Source organism: Balaenoptera ricei, chromosome 14 (assembly GCF_028023285.1).
Source record: "Balaenoptera ricei isolate mBalRic1 chromosome 14, mBalRic1.hap2, whole genome shotgun sequence".
In the NCBI taxonomy this organism is placed as follows: domain Eukaryota; kingdom Metazoa; phylum Chordata; class Mammalia; order Artiodactyla; family Balaenopteridae; genus Balaenoptera; species Balaenoptera ricei.
Genome location: NC_082652.1, coordinates 909,279 through 928,463, shown reverse-complemented (window position 1 = coordinate 928,463; position 19,185 = coordinate 909,279). Strand labels below are relative to the sequence as shown.

The 19,185-nt window shown below is 59.4% G+C and overlaps 1 protein-coding gene across 3 annotated transcripts in view; it reads right to left on the bottom strand.

Annotated features, from left to right (window-relative positions):
• Window positions 1–8,453: 8,453 nt before the first annotated feature.
• The window catches only part of GALNT9 (polypeptide N-acetylgalactosaminyltransferase 9), a 70,556-nt gene continuing 59,824 nt past the window's right edge, over window positions 8,454–19,185 (bottom strand). The window contains exons 6-10 of one of the 3 annotated variants that reach the window (XM_059893645.1): window positions 18,779–18,964; window positions 16,609–16,746; window positions 14,310–14,405; window positions 10,313–10,480; window positions 8,454–9,366 (exon numbers count right to left, since the gene is read on the bottom strand). In XM_059893645.1, the coding sequence (XP_059749628.1) occupies window positions 9,220–9,366; window positions 10,313–10,480; window positions 14,310–14,405; window positions 16,609–16,746; window positions 18,779–18,964 (735 nt within the window). In that variant the 3' untranslated portion in view covers window positions 8,454–9,219. Of the gene's footprint in view, window positions 9,367–10,312; window positions 10,481–12,654; window positions 12,707–14,309; window positions 14,406–16,608; window positions 16,747–18,778; window positions 18,965–19,185 lie in introns of those variants that run through there. The other 2 variants (XM_059893646.1, XM_059893647.1) reach the window with 2 other exon arrangements.

The window sequence follows — 19,185 nt, the reverse complement described above, 5'->3', positions numbered from 1 at the left end:
GGGCTCTACTGCCCCGTGCCCAAGGCAGCACCATTCTCTACTGTCCAGGAGACCTCTCTTGTGTCTTTGGGGGTCCCAGCTGCACAGGGTGCCAGGAGACCCCGGTCCCTGAGCCTGTGTGTGGCCCTGAGTAATCCCTTTCTCTGCAGGAGGCCCCCGTGCTTTCTCAAAGCTGTTGAAGGAGATTTCTTGGGCTCTGGGGGTCTTTTCTCTGCCGTCTACTCGGAGCCCCAGGACAAACCGCGTCCCTGGCTGCCCTACCTGCCCGGGAGAGGCAGGGTTGGGACCCTGTGCCTGAGATGTTCCGTGGGCCGGGGCAGTTGATGTCCTCGTTTGTAACCCTCTGCCACCAGACGCAGAAGACGTTTTTCAAAGACAGTTGATCGATTTTCCTCCTGCTCCCGCTGTGCCGACATTCATCTTCCTTCACGCGACGCTGCTGGGAGATCCACCGTGCGCTGCGGCCCGAAGCAGCAGCATTTTGAAGCGAAAGGGGTGTGACGGTCTGGGTCCAGGAAGGGGAGGATGTCCCCTTTCCCAAGCCTGAGGGATGCTCCAGGGTCCCCTCCCAGGCAAACGGCACGGCTTCCGGATGCTGTGAGGGGGATGGCGGGCAGCGTCCTGGTCGCCCGGTAGGTGGGGACCGTGGATCAGCCGGGAGCCACACGCTAAAGCCGCTCTGATGGGGATTCTTTTATTTCCTTCTGCAGAGCTTTGGTGACTCCAGAAAATAGCAGCTCTTTGGGCTTAAAATGGCAGGGATCCACCGAGCAGCGGGGCTTCCCCCAGGGCCAGTACGCAGTAGGGGCTACTCAGTGCCTGCCAGCCGGCCACCAGCCGTGCTCGGGGCTGCAGGCTCATGAAACCTCAGCCCACATCGCAAGCGAGCTCCAGGCTCTCGTCATGAATAAAGTTCTTTGTACACCTTTGTTGAGAGAGGGCTCGTAATTCAGGGCTGGGACCCTCTCCCCGACTATGGGGGCCCTGCCACGGGGCTGGGGGCTCCTGGCACCTTTGCTTCCCCGGCGTTCACTCCCCAAGGCTCCCCACTCCCAGCCAGTGTGCTCAGAACACCCTCGTTGAATAAGTGAGTGAGTGAATAAATGAATGAATGGCCCAGGCAAGAGGTATTCCCCTCCAGTCACCATTGAAAGGGGGTCTCAGGACAGGCTCTGGGGGGGCGGCAGACGTGTGGCTGGACCGACCACACGATTTGCCCAGCTCCTCGTTCAAATATGATTAGGGACCTCAGGTAAGTATTAAATGCAGCTGGGGTCCTTCTGAGCGGGGAGGGGGGCACTGTGGCGATGCCAGGTGGCACCGCGCTGACCCTTAGTGAGTGTGCCTGGGGGTGAGGTCTATCCCCGAGAGAACACCCGGGAGGCTGAGAGCACAGCGATGGCCCCTCTGTGCCTGTGGTTGGACCAGGGACCCCAGGGGCCCCAGGACGAGGTAGGTGCTGGGGGCCCCCTCATCCCATTTCTTCTTCCACGCCAGGCCGTCCCTCGGGGCTGCACGAGGGCTATTAATAATAATGACTGTCTTTGGCTGTACTCATGCCAGGAGCTCTGTGTGCTGTGCTTTTCTCCAAACGGTGATGGGCGGTGTTTTATAGAGCTCTTTTATTGCCTGGCGGTCATTTCAGTTTTCCTCTCATGCCATCTATGCGCACACAAGCTCTGTCTCTCCCCCGTGATGTGCTTTCTTCATTGGCCTCAGTATCTGAGCTGCCCTGCTGTGGGCTGAATTGTGTCCCCCCAAAAAACATGAAGCCCTAACCCCCAGGACCTCAGGCTGTGACCTTATCTGGAGATGAAGTCTTTACCAAGGTGATTAAGTTAAAATGAGACCCTTAGGGTGTGGGTTCTGATCCAACAGGACTGATGTCCTTATAAAAGGGGAAATTCGGACACAGACACGCACACAGGGAGAACATCACGTGCAGCAGAGGTGGAGATGGGGTGATGCTTCTAGAAGCCGAGGAGTGTTGCCAGTGGACCACCAGGACCTGGGGGAGGGGCAGGGATAGACCCCCTTGCACGGCCTCAGGAGGAGCCAGCCCTGCCGGCACCTTGATCTTGGACTTCTGGCTGCAGAGCTGGGAGACATACGTGTCTGTTGCTGAAGGTGCCCATTTCGTGGCACTTTGTCTGGCGGCCCCAGCAAACTGGTTCTCCTTCCCCAGGGCCTCCTTGTCTCCGAGGCCTCTACACACTGGAGCCCTTCCTGGCTTCTCCTCCCTGGCCACACTCACTCCTGGGTGATCTCACCTAGTCTGATGTCTTGAAGCATCCCCGATCCCAGCCCGGACCTCTCCCCCAACCTCAGACTCCATCGGTGCCCTCGGTGAGCTGTCCGAGGGGCACCGGCCCCCATGCACCTGTGTCCTTCCCCCACCTTCACCTTCCCCAGACCCCTGTCTTGGTTGATGGCAACTCCACCCATGCTGAGCCCAGATACCTGAATCGAGCGAGCCCCCTTCTTCTCTCTCACCCCCTCGTCCAATCCTCACGGTCTCTGCCGCCACAGACAGTGACGTTGCCCCGCCCAACCTCCAATGGCCTCACATCCCAGCTGGAGGCACTCCCCGAGGGTCTGCAAGACCTGCACACTGCCTTGCTCTGACCATCTCCACTCCTCTCCCCTCACCTGCCCCAGCCCAGGGCACTTGCCCTCTGGTTGCTGCTGCCCCAGGGCATTTGCACAGGCTGTCCTCTCTGGTCTTTGCTCAAGCGGCACCTTCTCTGTGGGGTTTCCCCTGATGTCTCTTTAAGGATTGCACACCAGCCTCTCCCTCTTCTGTGGTGCTTTATTTTTCTCCTCAGCACTTACCACCATCCAACACGCATTTTGCCTATTGCTTATCATTGTCTGACCTGCTCTGTGAAGGTGAGGCCCAGGTCCACGGCAGGGCGGGTCGTCCGCACCAGGGACATCGCACAGCATGTGGCAGGTGTTGAATAAACTAATGCATGAAAGAGTAAATTATGGCTCACAGCTGACACGTTTCTTGGCAGAAAATTTCAAAAATACAGATAAGAAAAAGAAGCAAATAAAAAAAATCAAAACCACCATGGATAAGATCTGTTATGTGTTTTTTCCTAATCCTCAGAGCAAACTTTGGAGCAGGAATTACTTCTCCTTTTCAGGTTCAGACAGGGAAAGAAATTGACCAAAACCACACAGCAAGTAGAAGCTGCTCCTGGTGTCCCTCCCTAGGCACAGGGCTGCTTCCCAAAGGTCCCACAGACCCCGGAGCTGCCCCTCTGTTTATTTGTTGCCTTTGCTTCCTTCTTAGCTAAATTTTGCTCATGAACAGAGACAAGATGCTTCTCTTGGATTCTCAGAAGACTCTCCATCCCTTGTGTCTGTTGGGTCCCTGGCCAGCCCCTGCCAGGCCTGCATCCCGGCCTAGGAGCCCCTGGGGGCTGCCTCTCCCACCTGCTCCCAGGTGTTGGGGGCTGCCTCTCTCCTGGGGACCCCACTCCCTGGGCCCAATCCCACTGCAGTCTGCTTCCCCCAGGGTCACTCACTCAGACAGCCTGAGCTATAAATGAAGATGCATTGGAGTGATGAACATTTTTATTAGACAAAATTAAATTCTGATATACATTATCTCTCTCAAGAGCAGAGGAAAGGAAAAACAAAAAAACAAAAAAACCCAACCCTGCACGTTCACTGTTTTCCATCAGAAGCACCTGCTTATTAATGGGCTTTCCCAGAAACCCGTTTATTAGGTTGGGTTACAAATGAACCGTTTTAAACAAACGACATGGATTTTTCTGAATTTGCTACAGAGCCAATTTATAATTGAATTAATGAAAGAAGCGGGCCTGTTATTAAGTTTTATTAAATTCTAGTTGCTTGTATCTTTGCCATTTAAAACACGACTGTTGTTTAAAAAGGAAAAAAAAAAAAAACACTAGGCAGCCGGGTAGAGTGGAAGAGCAGAGGCTTGGGGTTGAGCAGATCTAAGTGGCCCCCCGGGCCTGCCTTGGGCAAAGCGTGTGTTTGTGCCAGGTCACTTCACTCCCCGGGCCTCCGTTGCCCCATCCGCAAAATGGGCACAGAAGTTCTCAGCGCTACTTGGGGTTATTTCAAGAATTAAGTGGGATTAAAACCTGGCATTTTGAACATATTTCTCCCTCCCTCTCTCCCCTCCTTCCTTCTCCTCCTCCTTCTCGAAAATGGTTGCCAGCTCTTTTCCCAAGCAGGCGGGGGTAGGAAATCGCTGGGCAGGAGATCCCCTTTGTTCCGTGTGTCTATCCTAGTCCTGGTCACGAGACCGAGAAGACTCCTCGTCGGGGTCCCGGGGGAGAACACAGCCGCGGTGTGCTGGTCAGACCCTAACCACCGGCTCTGTGATGCCCAGCCTGGCCCATTTCCATCTACAAATATTCCCGCCAGGGGTGATTTCCAGCTACCAGCCTGCCCTCTGGGAGCGTGGAGTTGAGAACAGGAGCTCGCCACCGTCCTCACCACACGGATACATAAACGCAAATAATCTCAAATAGAGTAAATCACCAGGAAGTGGTGAGTTTTGAGTATTTATTACCTTTGCTTTTAATACAATTGATTGAATTGTAAGTTCATGCAGTTGATTTTTAGTAATAGCTCTGGTTCACGACTGGTGCACAAAATTCCTGAAACTTTCAAAGCTGGCTCTTGCCAGCTGGAGCGGCCCAGCTTCAGGTGCTGCTGCGGGTGACAGAGCGAGCCTGATTTCATCATGGTGCCTCGCAGCCCGGGCCCCGCGAGGGGAGGGCGTCCTGGGCCCCTCTGCAGGGCGACCCTCTGGCCCGGCCTCAACCTGTCCGAGTCGGGAGTCCGGTCCAGCTGAGCTGAGCTGTGGCCGCCGCCTCCGGGCCTGCGCTCAGAGCCGCCTCCCGCCTCTGTGGCCCCGCCCGGCAAAGCAGAGAGTTCTGTGTCCCACCGTTCTTGTCCTTCAGCTCCAGGTAGAGTCAGCCAAGAGGATATGTTGGAAAATTGGAGGGTGCAGAGAAACCAGGGCGTTTCCCTCCGCATCTCTGGTTTTAGGGCTCTTTCTGGAAGCGCCGTGTCTCGTCCATCCCTCCTTCCGGCTGTGGCTCCTGGCTCTAGTTGCACCACCCCCTCCGGGGGCCCTTCAGCCGATGGAAGATGAGTCCCTGGGATGTCTCAGCCCTTCCGTAACTTGTGTGATCAATCCCTGGTATCAAATTCCCTTTGTCTGACAGATGGGATGCAGGCTGGTACAATCGGGGTGGCCTCAGCCATGGGCCAGTGGTTGGAAAACAAGACAAAGAAGAAACATTGTCCCTAAGGTAAGGGAAGTATGAACAGGAGGGCCAAACGGTTTAGGGGGCCGGGATGGCTTCAGTACCGTCCGTGGATGGCGTTAGTGGTTATTCTGAACCCAGGATTACAGAGGCGGGGGCCAATGAATGTGCATGTCACCATGAATTAGAAAGCTCTGTGAAGTTGGCCCCAGACAGAGGCACGCCTGGGGTGCAGGCAGGGGTCTCGACCAGCAGGGATGTCCCACCAGCCGTGGCCAAGTGTCGGCCACAAAACTGCAGGGACCGCTCCCAGTGGCACCACCAAGTGGCTGCCCCCCAAACAGCAGCATGGAAACCGTGGTCCATCTTCAACTCTCTTTCCAGCTGACGTTTGGGTGGGGACTCTTTGCATGGAGTTACCCCCAGGATTCTCGGGCGGTTCTTCTAGAAGAGGGCAATCCTCACGAGGGATACAGCTGCTCATGAGGCAGGTAAGGACTGCAGGGAATAGACATGAGTGCTCCAGGGCCATGTGTTAGGATGAAGCCACTCGGATCCGATAGACAGCTGCCTCCCGCTAGGAGACCGTGGACGGTTCTGGGCCGTCATGGGCTGACTGACTTAGTCCCGCTGCCCGTGGACCCAGCTCAGCACCCCTGCCTGGTCAACACCTTTGTCCTCACGTGTCCTGGTGCCAGGCAGGACCCTGGCAGAACGAGCAGGGTTTCAAAACACGGAAACTCGCCACCTCCCAAGGGGATGAGAGGTTTGTCAAGACATTGAGAAGCAATTTTCCAGGTGTCAGGCTTTCATGGGATCCTGTGTGGGCTACAAACCAGCCGACTTTGATGGGAGTGTCAATTTGCCTAATGAATTGTAACACAAGTGAGATTTAGAAGTTCGAGCCTGTGATATTTTCTATTTTAAACCACAGGCAATGCACGTTGCATGCTAATGGCCGCTATGTGTCGTAATTTCACTTAAGAAACTTCTGGATTTCTGCAGACCAGTCCTTGGCTAGAGACTGGCTTTCTTTTTTTTTTTTTTTTTAATAAGTTTATTTATTTATTTTTGGCTGTGTTGGGTCTTTGTTGCTGTGTGCGGGCTTTCTCTAGTTGCGGCGAGCGGGGGCTACTCTTCATTACGGTGCACGGGCTTCTCATTGTCGTGGCTTCTCTTGTTGCAGAGCACCGGCTCTAGGCGTGCAGGCTTCAGTAGTTGTGGCACGCGGGCTCAGTAGTTGTGGCTCGCGGGCTCTAGAGTGCAGGCTCAGTAGTTGTGGCGCACGGGCTTAGTTGCTCTGTGGTGTGTGGGATCTTCCCAGACCAGGGCTCGAACCCATGTCCCCTGCATTGGCAGGCGGATTCTTAACCACTGCGCCACCAGGGAAGCCCCGAGACTGGCTTTTAAGGCTTCACTCATTGCCAGTTTTTTTTTGCCTCCATCATCGTCTTAAATTTGGGGGAAAATCTGGAATAGAGAGAGGGTTTGGGGGATTTGGGTTAGAGCTGATAGAATCCTCTGCCGAGAATGGAGAAATTGGGACACTTCAGAGCTCTCCCAGCAGCAGGAAGCAAGGCATTGGAGGAATGGGGTCAGGATCCCCAAGGAAGGAGAAGCGGAGGAGGGTGCCCGGTGGGCAGGGCACTGGGGGAGGGGCACATGCCACTGGGCTTGGGATGGAGGACAGTGAAGTGTAGATTCATTGCTTCACCCCAGGGCAAGGGGGCCATGGATGCATCACCCACACGCCCCCTCAGACTCTGAGGGAAGGCCAGAGCCCTCACTCTCCCCAGAGACCCAGAGTTCGCTTCTGTAACTGAGCAGGACCCTGTGGGGCCTTCTTGGGACAGACCCCCTGCCCCCGCCATGTCCTCTGCCTGCCTCTTGTCTGCAGAAAAACTTTAGCCTCTTAGGCCTTCCCCAAGTTTCAAAAAATAAATTTAATCAGAGAAATGAGACAATGCAAAAAGAAAGGAAAACAGTCAAGCAAGGCTTGACTATAATAGTTTAGCCATTAAACAAAGTCAAGGACCTTTAGTTCCTCCTCAAGGGCTGTAGATACTATGCTGAGCCGTGTCCTTGAGCTGTTTTGCAGATACTGAGACCCCCACCAAGTGGAGGAAGTTAACTCTATGCTGACCACAAGCACGTAGACCCCAGACCGGCTGGAACCAGAAAGTTGATGATGTTGACTCCCGATTACCTCACTACCAATCAGAAGAATGTCCACGAGGTGATCATGCACCTGGAAACCTCCTTCCCTCACCCTGTCTTTTCCTTTCCCTGAAAGCCCTCAGGGAGTGCGGGTCTTTTGAGCACTAACTACCTGGACTCCTTGCTTGCTCCCTGCAATAAACGCTGCCCTTCCCTTCACCACAAACTCGCATCAGTAGATCAGCTTTACTGTGTGCAGGCGACCGGACCCAAGTTTGGTTCAGTAACACTTCTTCTGCTTCTTTCATATCTTCCAGGAAAATTTTCATCTCTTCTTTGGGGAAAATTCCCCCACGAGATATAAGATCCCTGGCACTACCAGAAGTGACTTTTCCTCTCCCAGAAAGAGGCACTATGGGATTAATGACTGAGAGGCAGGGAGCAAGAGGGGGGAGCCCGGGAGGTGTGGGGGATGGACTGGCTCTCCGTCTTCTGGAAGGATGGGCTGCCTGGCCACAGCAAAGTGAGAACAGGTAGGATCTTCAAGTCCCCCAGCTTGAAGCCCTGCTGTCTGGAAACCCTGCCCACCTGCTTTCCAGGTTACTCTATACGAATGGGGAGAAACTTGGAAGTTACTGATGGTGCCCACAATTTCTGTTCCTGGGAGACCACCAAACGGGCCAGGAGACCCTGTGCATGGGGTGGGGGGAGCTAGGTGGGTTGGCTTTCAGGAGCTTGGCATCCCATCTACTGTTCATTTCCATGGCTGGGTGAGCCAAGCCCTGGGGCCCCTCACCGTTGCACAGCTGAGGCCTTCCACCATCGGGCAGGAGGCAGGAGGAAGCAGCTAGGATTGGGAAGAAGCTAGCCTGGCAGTGGACCTGATGGGGGAAAGGGACAGGCAGAACTTTTTGTCCTGCAATTTTAAGTGCAATCATGAGAGGACATCCTGGAGGCCCTGGGACAGCCCTGGTGGGGGTGTGCTGCTTCTCAGCTCCAGCCCTGGAGTGTGAAAGCCGCTGTGGACAGTACATAAACTGAGGGGTGTGGCCGTGTGCCAATAAAACTTTATTTATAAAAATAGGCGAGGGGCCGCGGGTCATCGTTTGCTGACCCCTGCCTTTGAGCAACACAAGAGGTGCCTGGCCCCGGGTGGGCTGCTAGAACAGGGTCCCTCCCTGGACGGCCGACCAGCTCTGGCTCCTGTGGACGAGACATCAGGTCTGTATGGTTTAATCACTCTTTACTGGACTGAAGCAGTCACATCAGTCTCCTCGCACGAGCGCTGCCGGGGGGTTGTCTTTGAGGCCACTGCAGCTGCTGTCCCCATCCCCCCTCACCAGCCAGGGAGAGCCTTGCTCCGCTCGGTTTAGATGGAGGTGGTCACCGGGGCAGCCCCGCCAAGGGGCGGAGAGGTCAGGAGCTCGGAGTTCACAGGGGGCTATTGCTGGCTGGGGGATGGACGGGAGCTTCAGCACATGCAAGGAGGTGGCCACTGGCGGCTCGACAGGAATACCGTAGAAAAGGCACGTGATTCGGATCTGGAGTTGGCGGTCAGCTGATGCGCTCAGGCAGAGCCGCCAGCTGCGGGGGGTCCGCACTCCTGGAGGGGGGGAGGTCCCCATGTCCCCATGTCCCCAGGACCCGCCGGCAGCTGAGGACAGGTCGCCCCCCCCCCCCGAGGTGGTGCGGACACGGCCAGGGCCCTCTGGGTTCCAGTGGTGGGCTGAGTGGGAGGGGCCCCACGCCTGCCCCAGGTCCTCGGGGTCTGCGCTGGGGCGGGGGCACAGGGTGAGCCTGGGGGTCAGTGCCGCCCTGGCTGGATCCAGTTTCTGATGGTCCACTTCTGCCCCGAGCACCTCTGCACCACCAGCCGGAGCCCGAAGTTGGCGTCCTTGGACATCTCCACCTCCAGGCACCGGCCCGTGTCTCTGCTCACGATGGGACCGCCCTGCATGGGAGGGAGACCCAGTCAGCCCGGGGGTCCCATCGCAAGAGCTTCCAAGGAGTGGGGGTGATACCAAGGCCAAGCGGGTCACTGCATGGCCACCTGAGACTCGGGGGTCCTGACTCTCCCGGTCCCTCTGTCCCCCATCCCTCAGTCCCTCCTGACCCTCTGTTCCCCCGTCTCTGTCCTCAGTGACCTTCTGTCCCCCAATCCCTCTGTCCTCCCACCCCCGCCCCCATCAGCCATCTCCCTTCTCCTGGAGTCCCAGGAGTGATCAAGACAATGGACGCCAGGGCCCCTGAGACGGGTGTTTCCCCCAGAATGCCTCCCTGACCCCTGGCACGTCTGATTTGCCCGTCGGTCACCTCTGCAGGCCCTCTGGTCCCCCAAACATCAAGGGCCCTGGCCCAAACCCAAGGACCCCCAGGCTCGTGTCCTGTATGTTCTCTATCCTTCCCCAGACAGGTCCTTCCCAGGCACTCTGGCCCTCAGCGTCCTGGCCGCACACACGGCCTCCTGGGGACCGCTGATCTCGTTGGCTCCACTGAGGCAGTGACAGCTAACCCCTGCAGCCTCTCCTGTGACCGGGAGCCCCCAGACAGGACGTGCACACATCTGTCCCAGGGTCTCCTGCGTGGGAGGGGATGGGTCAATTTCAACAAATCTCTGGGGAGTCCAGTCTGGTCCACTTGGCCAGCAGCTGGGGCGGGGCTTCTGGGGCAGTCAGACCCCATCCCTCTGCCAAAGCCCCCCCCCCGGAGGCCAGAAGAGGCCGCCACGGGGCTGTGAGCAGCCGGCCCTTCCCTGGCTGTGGCTGCAGGCAGGTCCCCTGACATCCGTGAGGGGGTCACGTGGGAGCAGCTGGTCCAGCCCCCGAGCCCGGCAGCCCCCGCTGCCCTCAGCTCCCCACAGGCTGGTCCAGCGCCCGGGGTCCCAGCAGCCCGCTGACCTGGGTGAAGTCCCACAGCCGCTGCGCTGGCCGGGCCACGTCCTCACACTTTCTCAGGGCGGGCGTGCGGCCCCTGCCGTCATCCACCAGGCACTTGGAGTCGGGCAGGAAGGCGGTGGAGCCCAGGGGGCCCAGCTGCAGCAGGCCCTCGGCGCTGTACCGCACCAGCTGGGGAGAGGCGCGGAGCGGGCGGGTGGGCGGGGGCTGGCCTCACACGGGGCCGCCCCCCACCCCCACCCCCGGCCCTGGAGGGAGTAGGTGGGGCATGGTGGGTGGGGCCAGCCCGGTCACCGGGCCAGCCTTGCTGGGGAGGGGCCGGGCCCGAGCAGCCCCCTCGGCCCCAGGGCGTCAGGGAGGCCCTGTGTGGGGAGCCCCCAGGGGACGCCTTCCGGTGGCCCCGCGGCTCCAGCCCCCTTTTCTTCCACAAATCCCCCCAGCAGGATGCTCCTGGACTCCTTCCCCGGAGCTCTGCTCGGACCCCTCCCTCCATGGGGCCCAGAGCCTCGGCCTCAGACGAGGAGGACTTCCCACGTGCCCCAGGCCGCCCATCTGCCCTCGAACCGGAGGCCGCCCCAAGTTCACGGTTCCAGGTCACGTCATTTGCCGAACACCAGCTAAGTAACACCTGTGCGCTCACGAGGAAACCAGTGCCCTAGATTCCTCCGCTCCCCGGCTGTGTGGCTTTGGGCAAGTACGTCACCTCTCTGTGCCTCGGTTTCCTCATCTGTGAGCGGGAGATGATGACAGTGCCTGCCTGACAGGGCCACCGTGGGGAACCCACGGGCGTGTGGAGCGCAGGCTGAGCACAGCAGGTGCCGGTGTCGGTCAAGTGCTTCTCTCCTCTCCTTTTTTCTCTCCCATAAGAGTGGGTGCGCACACACACACACTCTGCTGTGTTTTCCAGCACAATCTGATGGCACAGCACCTCCCCTGCATGTTCGCGCGGCCCTGCGACTCTGACACCCCCGCTTAGCGTGGGGCCCACGTTCTCTCCCGCGTCCTCCTGGGGGCGGCGTGTGAACATCGCCGGAGTGGTGCCGCCCGACTCGGGGGCTAGGCGTAAACGCGCGTGACATCTCCCACGTCTCCTGGGACGACCGTCCTCGGCATCACCGCTCCAAGGTGAGGAGGCCCGAGCAGCGGGGGGAGGCCGTGTGGGGAGGGGCCGAGGCCCCGGAGCGGCCCGCCCACGGCGGCTCAGAGGTGGCCTCACCAGCCTGCCGGTGGCCTGGGCAGTGCCGTGCAGACGGCGGGTCCTGCTGCAGATCTGTGAGCAAAATAAAGACTGTGGTCCTTGCAGGCGGCTCTGTCTGGGGACAGGTGGTCACAGATATGCTCGTGTCCCTTCTCTGTAAACTTTCTGAAGGCACGGAGGTTTGACTATGGGGCCCGCAGCCCCTGAAACGTCCAGCACAAGCTCCAAGCCGGAGCCCCTGCCACCTGTAGCTTCAGCCTCGCAGGTAAGGACCTGGCGGAGCTGGGAAGCGGGAGCCTCAGTGTCAGGGAGCCAGCACGGCCTGTGCTCAGGGAGGTCTGTCTCAGACGCCGAGCGGGGCAGCGAGCCGGGCTGGGAAGGGCTTCGGTGACTTTAGGCATCACTGCTGGCTTGTGGGGAGGCCATACTTTTAGAGATGCGTTCTGATACACTCCGAGGAGAAAGGACCTGATGCCTGCAACTTGCTTTAAAATGACTCAGAAAAAATAAATGATGCAAATACGGCCCGATCTGAACACCACTGCGTCTGGATCAGGGGTGGAAAACGGTGTCTGTGAAGGGCAGGGAACAAGCATGTGTGCTTCATGGCTACTGCTGCACGTTTTTTTCCTTCTTTTCCCTCCATAAACCTTGAAAAAGGTAAAAACTTTTCTTTGGCCAGCAGGCTGCTGTTTGTTGACCCCATGAGTGTGTGGTTGGTCATCTGAAGACTTTTCTACTTTTCTGGAAGTTTGAAAATGGTCAGAATAAAACCTGGCAAGTTAAAGGAAGGGCCTCCTAACGACCCCCAGGCTATGTTGAGTCCAGCCCAGGAGGGGTCCCATGCCCACCCGGAGGTGGACGCGCCTGCTCCGTGTCCCTCTCACTCACACTGGTCAGGCCAGCGCAGCAGACAGAGGACAGGGGGCTGGGCCCCATCGTGAGGGGTCCATGCACTGGTCTGTCTGCTCCCTGAAGACTGTTTACTAACCATCTGTACGTGTGCAGATTTTGGTCCGAGACTGGCTTTCTTTATGTTGTAGGCTGAACTGTTTCCCCCCAAAAAGTCATGTTGAAGTCCTAACCCCCTGGCACCTGTAAATGTGACCTTATTTGGAAATAGGGTCACTGCAGAAGTGCTCGAGGTAAGATGAGGTCATACCGGGTTAGGGCGGCCCTAATCCAACACGACTGGCGTCCTGATAAGGAGAGAAAACAGAGACACAAGGAGAAGGCAGGGTGAAGATGCAGCCACAGGCCCGCACAGGCCACGCGATGACGGAGGCAGAGCCTGGAGGGATGCGGCCACCAGATAAGAACTGTGGGACCACGGGGGCAGGAAGGGCGGCCCTAGAGCCTCAGGAGGGATCACAGCCCTGCCCATGCCGCGATTTCAGATTTCTGGTCTCCAGAGCTGAGAGGATAAACACCTGTCATTTAAACCGGTTCCCAGTTGGCCCCAGGACACTAACACAGCCAGGGGTCAGGGTTTGGGGATGTAGCTCGTCCCCGTGAACACTTCAGCAGCCTCCACTGAGACCAAACCAACTGAGGTCATTTGCAAAGGAGACACCACCGCGGGCGTGTCCGGCCTGGTGGGCACATGGGCCCATCCGACCTCTCCGTGGGGTGCGGCCCCGTGGGCTGGCCTCCCCATCCACCTGCGTCCACGTCCACCCCGGTTCCAGCAGCGAGGCCGCTTCTGCCGGCCGCCCCAGGGTCCACTCGCAGGGGTGGGTCTCCCCCAGGCGTGGCGCGGGGTCCTTGGAACACCCACCCTCACTGAGCCACGCGATTCGCTGCCCCAGACACCTCCGAAGCTGGCCCCGCGCTGCCTCTCTCCACAGCAGGGCTCGCTGGGAAATGACCACCGTCCACCCAGCCACCTGGCGTCGCAGAGGAGCAGGGCGTGTCCGGCGACGCCCCACAGACGTGGCCTCTCGCCTCAGGTCTGTGCCGGCCAGAGGCTTCCCCTCCTGCAGCTGAGGGCCCAGCAAACTGGACTTCTCCCGGGAGGCCACATTTGCACCTCGATGGGTGACTCTGCTTCGCTCTCTAAAGTCAAGGCCATGTGCCCGCGGGGGTCCTGTGAAGAGGCGGCAGGGGTGCCAGGGGAGCACGGTCTTCTCCGTCGTCACACGCTTGGCCCCTCGCGCCCGCGATGGGCCCCCGCGCAGCTGTGTGGATGTGTCAGCACCCGTGGATGTCCCAGAGCGGGGGCAGGTTCAGAGAGCTTCAGGGGGGCCGAGTGTCATTTCGGGGGTTAATTTAAGTAACACCGACTGAGAAGAAGCCTTGTCATTGCAAGCAGAAGGCAGATTCACTGGGATTGGAAACACCAGGCTCCGCGTCGGGGTCCAGCACACCAGCACCGCCAGGAGCTCTGGAAACGTACCTGCCTGGGGTCTGGACACCCTCCTGGGTGTTTTTAAAGCCCTCCAGGTGATTCTGGGCTGGAGCATCGCTTGGTAGGCATTCAGCTGAGAAGAACTGGCGGTTAATGTGATACTTCCTGGGCTACGTCTACACTGTGGCTACCATTTACCCTCATTTTCCACTTCAGTCCATGCAGCAGCCCTGAGAAATAGGTACCATGATCATCCCATCGATGGATAGGGAAACTGAGGCACAGGTGTCAGGTGAGTCGCCCAAAGCAAAGCCGTTGCTCTCCATTGACCCAGGGCCTGAGCTCACAGCCTGCATGGCATCAGAATGCCCCGGCAGGCCCGCCTCTGCCCCCCGGGGGCCGCCTCCACCTGTGTCCCGGGCTGTGTCCCTCAGGAACATCACTGCCACCCCTACCTGGGAGGACATCCCGTGGCAGGGGTACAGGATGGCACGGTCATCGTCTTCTGCCCCCTGGTCCAAGCAGTAGCCGCTGGCTTTGCTGTTTCTCACCTACGACCAGAAACCAAAGGAGAGGCCCCATCACAAGGGTCCTAAAGGCAGAGGCCGGCTAGAGGGAGCTTTATCCACCTGTCCCCTGCCCAGGGCCTGCGGTGTCAGGAAGGGGTGGCCCTCCTGGGATAAGAGGAGGGGGAGGGGGAGGGGAGAAGAGGGAGGGGGAGGGGGAGGAGGGGAAAGGGGGGAGGGGGAGGAGGGGAAAGGGGGGAGGAGGAGAGGAGAGGACAGTGCTCTGGCCGGCGGGCTGGCTGCGGAGCGACTGGCCGGGCTCCTCGGAAGGGATGACCGTGCCTGGCTCTGGGGGAGACACGGACAGATGTGCCTCCCGTGCGTGTGTGCGTGTGCGTGCGTGTGCGTGCGTGTGCATGTGCGTGCGTGTGCGTGCGTGTGCGTGTGCCTGCGCGTGTGTGTGTGTAGACCCGGCCACCCTCCCCGGGTGACACTCGCCACAGAAGCGGTAGCCTTGGGAAACAGCAAGGAGGGTCTGGCTGGCTCCTGGGAACGGCCTCCCCGCGTTCACGCCTTTCGCCGCGTGACGGCAGCTCTTCCCGCCAACGGGGGTGGGGGGGCTACTCCCACAGCCCCCGAGTCTGGTCTGGCCTGGAGGCTTGCTCAGCCAATAGATGCAACAGAGACGGCTGTGTGCAGCTCTGAGCCTCAGGACACCCGCAGCTCCCACTCTGCCTTGAACCCTGACTCTACCCTGAGAACAAGCCGAGCTGCCTGCTGGGGGTGACAGACATGTCACCTGCGCCCCAGTGCCCTGTTGACAGCCAGCCACCCCCCAGGTGTGTGGGTGAGCCTGTCCCCAGAGACCTGATGTCAGCCTGGCCGAGGTCAGCTCAGCCTGCCCCAGGTCAGGGCTACCTGGATGACCCCTAGACTTGTGAGCAAGCACAGAGGCTTTACCGCCTGAACCCTCTGTGTTTTAGGGATGTTTGTTTGGCAGCACTAACTAACTGACACAGCACTCCCACCCCAAGAGGTAGCACAGGTTTGAACCTTGTCAGCTGGCAGAGTTCCTAATATTACAGCTTCTGTGGGCCTTGTCAGCTGGCAGAGTTCCTAATGTTACAGCTTCTGTGGGCCTTGTCAGCTGGCAGAGTTCCTAATGTCACAGCTTCTGTGGGCCTTGTCAGCTGGCAGAGTTCCTAATGTCACAGCTTCTGTGGGCGGGTGACGCGTGAGTTTGACCCATCGTGGTCAGGAGCAGGCAAGGCAGCCTGGGAGAGGCTGGGAGGACAGTGGTCTCCTGCCCACACCGCTGACGCATCCATGGTGCTCCCTGTCACGTGGGAAACCTCTGTGTCCAGAGGAGTGGGAATCTGGCTTGGGAGTGGACCAGGAGCTCCAGGAACGGACAGGCCATCTGGGATTATCCCCTGCCCCCTGGTATCACTTCTGCTTGGCCCACCTAAGTTCATGCATTCCTTCGCCTCGGGGAGCCTGGGTCCCCGTGGAGGAGCTGAGGCCTGGGGTAGGGGGAGGCCCGTCCCCCAGCACAGACCAGGACGAGTGGGCAGGAACGCGGTGCCCTCCCCTGGCTTTAAGGAGAGGTGTGCGTGACCGTGCACTTGGGGGCCGGTGCAGACAGGTGGGTCTTCCCACAGCTGGTGCCTGTACTGGTGTGCGTCTGTGTGTCCTTCTGTCATGCACTCACATGCAGGTATCGTGGCACACAAACACGGCTGTGTGTGTGAATGCATCCATGTGCAGGCCTCTGCGCATATGTACTCACGTGTTCACGTGTCATTTTGTCTCAGTAACAAGTATTTGTACCGTGCAGGGCAGGCAGCTTGGGTGGGGTCTGCATACACAGGTGAAGATGTACAGGTAGCTTTTTGTGTGTCTGTGAGCAAAACTGTGTGCAAATGTACACTTCTGTGTCTGTGTGCACTTACACACATATGCATGTTTGCACGGATCAATGCATGTGCATGAGGGCATATATAAACACGTGTGCGACACAGATACGTATACACACACACGTCTCTGAATCTACTTTGTGTACCTCGGTATGCAGGCACGCGTGTGTGTCCCTGCGGCCCTTACACTGGTGTGTGCCACGTGCGCGTGAGTGTGCCTGTGTGCTCTGCTGGCTGCTGTCCGTGAACGTGCGCCCGGGGACAGGCCAGGACGCCGGGAGGCGGGGTGCGGGTGCAGGGTGCAGGGTGCAGCCATCGCTCGGAGGCGGTACCTCTCCGTACGTGAGCGTGTCATTGTAGGTCCTCATCTCTGGGTACACGTTGTCCAGGTACCACTTGAAGCTGTGGCACTTCAGCCTCTGGCGCAGGGCCAGCCGCTCGGACACGTCCCCGAAGTCCACGCCGGGGTTCTGCGAAGCCGGAAGCGAGGCGGGACGGGCGCTGCGGTGTGCAGAGCCCGCACCAGCCAGGCCTCTGCCCGGGGGTGGGGGGGAGCCCCAGGACCTGCAGGGCCCCCATCCCAGGAGCGTGCCCGCCCTCAGGGCTTCCCGGCCCCGAGCCTCGTCTGGGGGCCTTCTGCCCTCCCAGGCCCCTGGAAGGTCCAGGGAAGCAGAGCCGATGGGAAAGGCCTGGCATCTCCGGCCTGTTTGCAGCAGGCGCAGCTGGAGAGCGGCCGGCCTGGACAGACGGCCACCGGCGGTGTGTGTGGGCCAGGCTCGTAACACCCTGCACCCTCCGAGGGAAAGACCTGCCCTCAGCCAGCTCCCAGGAGGTGACTTCAAACATCCTGAGTATTGTTTACGGGGGCCAGGCCAGGTTGTCTGTGCCACAGGATGATCTACGGGGGTCGCTGCAGGGGCTGGAGACCAAGGCCGGCCACGTGGAGGTCAGCCACGTGCACGTGAGCCCCCGTAAGTTCTGGGTGCTGAGGCTCGGCTGAGCTTCCCGGCTTGGTGACACGCTGTACGTATCGTCACACGTTGCAGCTGGGAGAATTAGGCGCAATTTCTGTGACTTCCTGGGAGTCATATCCTTTCATTCTAATAAACCACAGCCCCCACGTAACAGCTGTTCTGAGTTCTGAGTCCTTGTAGCCAAACACTGAACCTGAGGGTGGTCCTGGGGGCCCTGACACTCTGTGACAGGTTGGGGACGTGGGTGGGTTTGAGAAAGCCCCCTCCCCAAGCCCAGGTCCCCGAGGCTCTGATAGCAGCTAAGGAAGGACCGTGGGCCTGGTGTGAAGGGCAGACTCTGGGCTGGACGCGGGAGCAAGTGGCCTTGGCGGCCCTCCACCTACAAGGCGGCGTCAGCCAGACACGGGGCCGTGAATCCGACTCGGGTCAGGAGGTTGCGGTGAAGATGTTTAAAATACCAGGACGTTTTGCACATAATGAAGATAATGTTTAACTTTTCTGTTATATATACGAAGCTCTATCTGCTGACAGCTAGAAATCCATGCACGCGTGTGCCTGTGTGTGTGTGTATCCTAATAAAAGATCAAGCTCCTTCTGTGGGTGGATGTAAAAAAACAGCTGTTTCCAGGATGTCTACCCCAGAGACTCGAACCCTCCTGTGTCCAGGGGAGCAGCGAGTGCGTGAGGCTGGCCCTGCAGCCAGTGGGGGTGAGCGGGGCGGGCAGCCTGTCCTCAGCGCTCACACGCACACGCACGTACATGCATGCACACAGGGCACACACGCGTGTACGCCCAAGCCCCCTTCTCCGGGCTGCCCCGCCCCCCAGGCGCTGGTTGGGACCCTCTGGCTCACACCCAGATCCTGCTTCCCGCCGGCCACAGGCAGACCCCTCGTACAGACCCCTCCTGCCCCCGCTCCCTGCAGGGCAGGCAGATCTGGCTGCAGACACCACACGTGGGAGAAGCCGCCACCCCCACAGCAGGCGGGCCCTGAGAGCCTCGTGACAGGGTCCTGCGGAGGACCGAGTTACATTCCGGCTCTGCCTCTTTTCAGCCGTGCACCCTCGTGTGCCTCGGTTTCCCAATCCGCCATGTGGAAGTGACGGGGTCATCATTACGGTCATCGTATCACTGTGGCCTCGTGCAGAACTGACTGGGGGAGGCTTCTGCGTGGCGAGGGGTAGGCTATGTGTCCTAGGAGGGGCTGTGGTCACCCTGGGGCAGCTCTCAGCGCAGCAGCGACTGCGACCCCGCAGTGCCACGTCTGCAGCCCCTCAGGGGCTCACACCGTGGAGGGAAGGAGCTCTCGTGGCGGGAGGGAGGCGTGCCGACCAGCGTCACAGCTGCTGGAAACGGGCTCTGCTTGGTGAAGGTCATGACGTTCCTGAGACTCATCCTGGCTGAGCTGTCCAGGAGGCCCCCCCTCGCGTGGCCGGGCTGCGCCTTGGAGGACCCACGAGGCTGTTCCCGGGGGGGGGGCAGCCCCCGCCCCCAGCCCTCCCCCTCCCCACGCGGTCCGCCAGCTTACGCTCATGGGGATGTTCCAGGCCATGTACACGTGGGACTTGAAGCCGTCCATCCACACCTCGGCCGCCCGCAGGGCGTTGCGCTTCGCGTAGTAGTCAATGTCGTTGTTGTAGGGCTTCTTGGTACGCTCGATGTGGGCCACGCGGGAGCAGGGCAGAACCTCCATGCTGCCGCCACACTGCCACACCTGTGGGGACCCGGGCCTGGATGGCAGCCCCCGGGGCCAAGGGCACCATCCTCCCTCCCCGCATCCCCTTCTCGCCGTCCCCGGGACAGGCCTTCCAGAGGGCAAGGAGGCCTGGCCGCCTGGGCCGTTCCAGCGGAAGACGCCAAAGAGGAGCCGCGGCCTTAGGTTAAGCCCACCAAAGCCTGGGGCAAGGCTGCCTCCCCGTCTGGGTTGCCCACCGA